The sequence below is a fragment of the Chiloscyllium plagiosum genome, unplaced genomic scaffold (genome assembly GCF_037043375.1).
Source record: "Chiloscyllium plagiosum isolate Xiang-an unplaced genomic scaffold, Cpla_swu_hap1 HiC_scaffold_41, whole genome shotgun sequence".
NCBI classification, from domain to species: Eukaryota; Metazoa; Chordata; class Chondrichthyes; order Orectolobiformes; family Hemiscylliidae; genus Chiloscyllium; species Chiloscyllium plagiosum.
The window spans coordinates 16,606,474-16,615,020 of NW_028270179.1; the positions used below are offsets into that span (position 1 = coordinate 16,606,474).

General features: G+C 40.1%; 1 protein-coding gene across 1 annotated transcript; it reads right to left on the reverse strand.

Moving 5' to 3' along the window:
- Positions 1–368: 368 nt before the first annotated feature.
- On the reverse strand, positions 369–2,801 carry LOC148138165 (putative G protein-coupled receptor 139). The gene is made up of 2 exons (XM_087981862.1): positions 2,732–2,801; positions 369–1,279 (listed from the first exon to the last, which is right to left on the reverse strand). Exons 1-2 carry the CDS (start codon positions 2,799–2,801, stop codon positions 369–371), a joined length of 981 nt encoding a protein of 326 aa, XP_087837988.1.
- Between the last annotated feature and the right edge of the window lie 5,746 nt (positions 2,802–8,547).

Genomic DNA, 8,547 nt, shown 5'->3' on the forward strand with positions numbered 1-8,547 from the left:
AAATCTGCCTTAAACATAAAGGGTTAGGATCCAGAATACCTTCTTAAGTTATTTTGCTAGCGTCTGGCCTGGCCTATAATATTGATTTTTATCAGAGACTATCGATATCTTCCCATTCAGAGTTTACACATACATCATACAATCCATTTTATATGGCTTAGGCTTTGAGTCTGGCAAATCGTCTCTTCCACAAGTGGCTGCCATCAATATATAACACGGGGATAAAGGTCGATTTGTCTGCCATTGGCATGAATTAACAGTTTGGGGATCGTGCTGATACACATTTCAGAATTACTGAGCTACAGATTCATGTAATTGTGTGTTGATTCACTGAACTGTTAAAGTAACATCTAATTATTGAGCCGGGATCACTGTTTATAACATTTTATAATAAGCTTGGAGAAGTATTTAATCGAATCTTTCAATTGTCCTCTGAATTTTGTCTGCGTGACTGCATAAATACACGTATTTGTGCATGAACTTAACAGTTGTAACATGTACCCGCTTTCCTGAAGAATAAATTTGGGGTCGTTGGGATTGGAACCTATTGAGTAGCTGTCACCTGAAATTTGCACAAGTAGAAAATATACAATGTACGTTAGCCACAACAAAAGGAAACTGACGGAGATGGCAAAGAGTAAGATGATGGATTTTCTCCTGCTCTCCACTTCTGTGTCACGTTTATTAATTTCATTGCTGTGGGATCTGAGTCTCCTGCGTGCTCTACTAGCAACTATAATGTGTCTGACAGTCAGTCCATTAAACAGCAAAATAAGGAGGAACGGGAGACATGGCGTTTGAATGCGGTCAAAGGTGTCAAACAATCTCCATGCAACCGATGTGTAAGTATTCGCTTTTATGTTGCAGTACCAGCCTTTGCCATTAAGGATATATAAAGGCTCGTATAAGAAGTAAAATGGAACGATTATCAAACAACAAATCAAACAGATTACTCCTATGGCTGCAGAGGATACTTTTTCTGAGCAGTACTTCTTTTTCTGCTCCTGGTGACAAATGGATAGGAACCGATCAAAGGTGAAAGCGACAGTCAACCAGACAGAACAGTTTCGGGAAGCATAAGTCAGAAGAATTAGCGGACGACATCCCAGTGTGGTATTCAGTAAACTAGCTGGAAAGTAAATTGCCAGAAGCCGACTAAAAACCACTGCAACGATAATAATAACCAAGTCTATTCCTGCCATAGTCACAAGGTATCGAGTGATGCATCCTGAGAGACCACATCTTCCTCGGGACAGTATCACGATAGTCACCAGGTTGGCTGTAAGGGTGAGAATGTGAGAGAAAGAGACTGAGAGTGAGAGGGAGAGAGAGGGAGACACAAGCAGGCATAAGAAACAACAAATATAAGTTTGACGAAGGGATAGCATGAGATTTGTATCAGTTACATTGGATTCAATTAAGAAAATTAGTCTTTTTACCCAATAACAACAATGCCTGACACAAATAATAATTAACCCCATAGTATAAAATATTTGAGAAACTTTACACTTCTGATGATATAGAAATGTAAGGAATTTAACCGCATTTCAAAACCAAATAGGTGGAGTAATTATGCGCAAATTGTTACAGAAGCATTCTGAGCAATATCTGAATATGGTTAACGATGACAATAACTATACAACCAAGAAACAGTCCTCTTCTGCTGATACATCAACGATCTATTCTCCAAGTTAAAGCTAGATCTGGCGCCATTGACTTATCATTGCAAAAACATCAATATCGTTAACGGATCATCGGGTTCTGAATCAGACAGCATTGAACTGCAGGGCGAGCTTTAAGTAACAAATTCTCGTGCTTCTCAACTGCTAGGCATTTGACTTCTCAAAAGAGATAACAATGAACATGTTTCTATGACACATTTGATGGATCCCCAATCCTGCACATACTGTGCAATACAGTAAGTATTTAATTCAATGGTTACTGGATGTTAGCAGTTCCGACAACAAACTTGACTGCATCTCAGGAAAAACATGTTGCTAATTTTACTGTCACCATTTCAAGGAATATTAACTATCTCTGGTAGTAATAGACCTTAGCTGGTGTGTAACATCTACAAGATGCACTGCAGAAATCAACAAAGTGCCGTGAGACAGTACCGTCTAAACCCATCACCACTGTCTGAAAGAAAGTCAAGGACACCAGATCATTGTGAATAGCAGCACCTGCAAGCTTCTCATTACCCTGACATGGAAACATAATGTCGCTCCTTTAGTGTTGCTGTGTCACTATCCTGCAACTACTTCCCGCACTACATTTCGGTGTACTTGCTTAAGATGAACTGCAGTGGTTCAAAACGACAACTTAACCAACACCTTCTAAAGGGAATCTAGGGTTGGATAATACATGTTGAACCATCTAACTGTTCCCATGTTCCAGGAAAGTATCGAAAAAATGTTCAGAAATAAAAAATCTTCATGAAGGAATCAAGTAAGTTACAGAAAGTAGATGTACATGCGAACACTTCTGCAAACAACATCTTCGGGAACCATGTTGTGACTGCAAATAAAAACCGTCGAAAACAGAATGAAAGTCATTGATGGTCTTTGTTTTCTATTTCGGTGAGTCACCTAACTTCAGAGTTGAAAATACAAAAATGTATAGTCTTATTAAAATGCTGTACTGATTAAACAAGAATTTTATCGACTACCTCAGAATATAATAAATTCACAGCTATTCTGCGAACACTATGCCAAGTATACTCATAATTTACCTGGAACTCCGAAAGCTGCAAGGGCAGAGTAATAAATTAAAAATATTGGCGACTTTGCAGGAGCATGCATTTTCAATTAGAATAATGAATTGCTCTCTTCTGGCGTCTGAAGTAAGAATTGTGATGCACCTATTTATATCTTATCAACACCACTAGAGACACAATTATTTCTGATCAACTTTTGTACCTGGTTCAGTCCTTATAAAAATAACACAAATAAATGCAGCCACTTTCACGTTAAGAACAAAGAAGGCAAGAAACCGTGCTTAAAAAGAAGACAAAAAAGCTCAGTAAGTGAGATTAATTAGTTTCAGTGATTAAACACGTAACAAAACGAAATCATGTGGATATCAAAGGATTTATACATTTCAAACTGTTACATAGCATAGTTAATACTAGCCCAAGACAAATTTCAAGAAGACATGTAGTTTGATAAGCAATATATTAAACCCTGAAATTTGTTGTTGTGGTGGTTTTGAAAGAAATACGAATGAGACTCTGGGGCATCCTAAAATGGGCGAGCAGACAGACAGAAGTCATTGTCCACTTTGGGAAGACTGACATAGGTGGGACGACCTGCAATAACAATTCAGAGAGTTAGATCTAAAATGCAGGAACTCTCCGGTAATAATCTCAGGATTACGTCCCGTGCTACGTACAATGCAGCGTATGAACAGACACATTGTACATTAAAAACAATGGTAAATTAACCGGTGTGTGTCTGTTGAAGTTGGCTAGCTTAAGATATACGGATCATTGCGATGTCTGCCAGAGAACATGAGTCCTACATTCATGTAGCCATGGAGAATTCCATCCCTAAAAACCTTCTTCCTACTCATGTAGCCATCCAGGTGCCTTTGTAATGTTGTAATCCTACCAGCTTACTCCAGTTCCTCTGGCAGCTCTTCCCATACTCACACCAGCCGTTTAGTGACTTCGGTCACTTCGAAACGATTCCTTCTCACCGCAAAACTATGCTCTCTAGTTCTGGACTCCAATAATCTATGGAAAGGAACTCCTCTGTTCATCCTATCCGTGCTTCTAATAATTTGATAAACCTCTATAAAGTCACCCTTCAGCCACTGACGCTCCAAGGAAAACAGCCTCGGCCTATTCAGTCTCTCACTGCAGCGCAACAACTCCAGCCCTGCCAGCACCCTGCCAGATCTTTTCTGAACCCTTCCAATTTTCACAACATCCTTTGCACAGGAGGGAGATCCGAATTGCACACAATATTTAAAAAGTGGCCTAACCAATGTCCTGAACAGCCGCAACAGGACGTGCCAACTCCTTTCCTTAATGCAATGAACATTAAAGGAAAACATACTAAACGCCTTCTTCACCATCCTATCTACCGCAGACTCCACTTTCAAGAACCTGCACTCCCTAGCCTCTATGTTCAAGTAACAATCCAGGACCTTGCTGTTACATGTATACGTCCTGCGCTAATTTGCCTTTCCAAAATGCAGAATCTCACATTTTTAGAAATTAAACTGCACTTTTAAATGAAGGACTGCTTGCTTCTAAAATGGATGGGCATGAAAATCCTGTCGGGGATGTTTGACAGTGGCATTCGGGGGTGTTTAAATTAGTGTGGTAGGGACATATGGGCTGGAACCAGAGCAGCACGTTAGTAAGGAGAGACACTGCACTACTGGTGAAGGAGCATATCACAGCTGTGTTGAGGGAGGACGTCATCAATTTATTTTGCAGCGAGGCAAGATGAGCAAGGTTTCCGTGGGCGATCATTGCGGGAATAGTGGCCATAAGGTATTGGATTCTTATGGAGAAGGTCAAGAGTGGACCTCGGATGAAGGTGTTATATTAGGGGCAAGGCTAGCTGAAATCGAATTAAGCAATAATCAGAGATTGTGGATTGAGAGCAGCTGTTTGTGAGCAAATGCACATCTGACTTTTGGGAGTCATTCACAGAACAATTGCTTCGTTCAGGATACGCATGTCCCTGTGAAAAAGAAGGACAAGAATGATAGGAATTTGGAACCTTGGATAGCAATTTATCAGATTGGTAAAAAAAGGAAGGATTGCGAATGTTTATATATATATATATATATATATATATATATATAGGAAAGACTAAGTCCGCACAACAAAAAAGAATGAGGTCATGTGCAGAACCGCAGTAACCGGGTGAGATCCTTAATGAACTCTTTGGAGCAGTGATCTACAAAGAAAAGGACACGACGAATAATGAGGTACAGAACACGTTTGTGTAACAAATGTTTTCTTCCTTTGTTTCAGAAGGGAAACAAAGATAATTTGCGTAATTATTCTGTCATTGGTGAGGCAAATGTCAGCGCCGTGGGAGCTGTTGGAGAAGAGACTAAGTGACCAGTAACATTCACACTTGGAGGCAAATTGACTTCTTAGTGATAGCCAGCATGAGTTACTGCCGAAAACATCATCTCTCACCGACTTGATTTTGTTTCCTAGAGGTGGAGACAAGAGTGTGTGATGAGGGAAGGGCACCGGATCGTTTCCACATGGACATTTATAAGTCAATTTGATATTATACCTATGGGAGGTTGGAACAAAATGGAGATTCTCGTCGGTTCTGGTGTGTGCTGGATAGATGAACTGACTTGGATCTAGAAAACAGAGAGTTGTGATGGTAACATAGTTTTCAGAACAGAGATAGGTTACTCGAGGTATTGTGCTGATATCAGTTCTATGATCTTTGTTCTTTCTGATCCGTATAAACGATTTGAAAGTAAATGCAGGTGAGAGGTCTGATTAGTAAGTTTGCGGATGACATAAACATTGTCTTAGGTGAAGATAACTGTCAGAATTGTCAAAGGATATACTGGCAGATAGACAGATTGCAGAATTAGGTCGAGAAATCGAGCTTAATCCGGAAATTGTAATTTGATGCATTTTGTAAGATCAAGTTCAGCTCGTTAATTCTTGAATAAATGGCAGAACTCTTAGCCACATTGACATGGAGAGGGATTTGGGTGCAATGGTCTCCAGATCGCGTACAGTGCTAAATCGCACAAATAAGATGGTCATGAAGGCATACAGCAAGCTTGCTTTCATTGGCCTGGACACCAAATATAGGGCAAATGTTGCAACTTCTGTGGTTGCAGGGTAAAGTGCCATGTCGCTACAGGAGGTGATGTTGAAAGTGAATGAGGGCTGGGCCAGGGTGGCCTGGATGGAATGGTATCTGCGGAATACTGGCAAGCGAGAATTATGTATGTGACTGGTTTTTACATCACCCAGAGGAGGCAGAAATTGTGGTCACTAATCCTGAAATAAAAGAACAAGTCATACTCAGTATATCGGTCAGTATTTTAAAGAGGAAATTAGATGCATTTGTTTTGAACAGCGACTGGACGAGAATCTTCCCAAATAGTATTTATTTTTTTTTTAAAAATCGAGTCCTCTTTAGTACTTGACGACTGTTTCCATTCGTTAACTGAAACGATCATTTGCCTATTAATTGGTCATATCTGATTATGGAAGTTTGCTATGTGTTTGGTCTCATCAAAGTACCCTGAGGATTTTCTGTTTTGACAACATTGGACTGAGTTGTTTGAACTCCAGTAACTACAGTCATCTGATTTAATTTTGTTTATTCCGACTTCCCAACCCCTTCCCCAACCCAAAAACTTCTGCGAGCAAATTTGGAAAAAGTGGACTGCTGCCGTCGGTTAGATTCATGATGTGGAAATGATACGTCTTAACTGAGGTAGAATGTAGTGTGATACAAATGATTATGTGTTTTGCTCTGAGATCTGCAGAGACTTTTGTCTTCACAGTTTAATATGTTGAAGGAAAGTTTCCAGTGCATGCAAAGCAATACACGGCTTCAATAGACAATAGACAATAGGTGCAGGAGTAGGCCATTCAGCCTTTCGAGCCTGCAACACCATTCAATATGATCATGGCTGCTCATCCTTAATCTGAATCCTATTCCTGCCTTATCTCCATAACCCTTGACTCCACTATCCTTGAAAGCTCTATCCAACCGTTTCTTAAATGAATCCAGAGCCTGGACCTCCACTGTCCTCTGGGGCAGAGCATCCCACACAGCCACCACTCTCTGGGTGATGAAGTTTCTCCTCATCTCTGTCCTAAATGGCCTACCCCGTATTTTTAAGCTGTGTCCTCTGGTTCAGCACTCACCCATCAGCGGAAACATGTTTCCTGCCTCCAGAGTGTCCAATCCTTTAATGATCTTATATGTCTCAATCAGATCCCCTCTCAGTTTTTTAAACTCAAGGGTATACAAGCTCAGTCGCTCTAATCTTTCAGCGTAAGGTAGTCCCGCCATTCCAGGAATTGACCTCGTGAACCTACGCTGCACTCCCTCAATAGTCAGAATGTCTTTCCTCAAATTTGGAGACCAGAACTGCACACAATACTCCTGGTGTGGTCTCATCAGTGTTCTGTACATCTGCAGAAAAACTTATTTGCTTCTTCACTCAATCCCTCTTGTTATGAATGCCAGCATGCTATTAGCCTTCTTCACTACCTGCTGTACCTGCATGTTTACTTTAATTGACTGGTGTACCAGAATACCCAGATCCCTTTGTACTGACCCTTTACCTAATTGATTCCATTTAGGTAGTAATCTGCCTTCCTGTCATGAAAACTAGAAAGATTTATCTGGTGGTCAAATTCTGCCAATGAAAAACTGTCACATTTGGGCACTCATATGCATGACATTGAAGGATTAGTTTGAAAAAATACATATTTTTACTTTTTTTTTAGTTGTGTCAAATTCGGTAGCATAACTAGTTTCATGTTACAAAGCTGATTTGTACAATATGAACCTTTTCTCCCATATTTCAGAGATATGAAGCCCCCAAGAACGTCAGGACAGAATCTTAACTGGGGGCACCTCTTTTCTTCGCTATGTTTAGTATAAGGGACAATCTTTGTGTGCATGTGTACATTTGTGCACAATTTCAAAACAAAAAAAACTTAATGATTTTAACAGAAGCCATAGATATCTTCCCATCTAGATTTTACACATGCATCATTCAAATCCATTTCAAAAGCAAATCTTCTTATTGTGAGTTTTTTTGCTGCTGCTAGAAGAGGTGAAACCTTGAGAAACAATCTCTCTCACAGGTGGCTGCCATGAACAGATAAAGCAGAGTTGTGTGTTGCTTTTTCTGTCCATGATAATGCACGTCAGAATTTCTGAGCTGCAGAATCATATTGCTGTGCGTGCTTTGCTGAAATGCTGAATTTCAGTTATTTCAAGTTATTTCAGAAATCCAGTTATTCAACTCGGCTCACTGTTTTTGACATTTCCTTCTAAGCTTGAAGAAGTAATTGAAAGTATCTTTCAACTCACCTCTGAAATGTTTTTTTTGACATTGCATAAATACACGTAGTCGTGCATGAACTTACGAGTTGCAGTATGAACCAGTTTTCCTGCAAATGAAAGAATTGGGTTATTGGGATTGAAACTCATCGAAAAGCTGCCACCTGACATTTGCACAAGTATAAAATGTACTTGCACGTCAGCCACGACTGGTCGAAACTGGCTGTAGCGATGAATATTCTCCTGATCTTCCATTTTGTGTCACCTGAACTAATTTCCTTGCTGTGGGCTGGAAGTCCAATGTGCTCTAATGTGTCTGACAGTCACTACAATAAGGAGCTAAATAAGGAGGAATGGTAGATATGGAGGTTGAAAGTGGTCAAAAATGTCAACTGGTTTGCATGCAACCGATGTCTTTGTACAGTTTGGAAATTTGCTCCCTGAGATGTTTCGTCACCATTCTCAGTAATATGTGTTAGGTTACTCACAGTGTGGAAACAGGCCCTTCGGCCCAACAAGT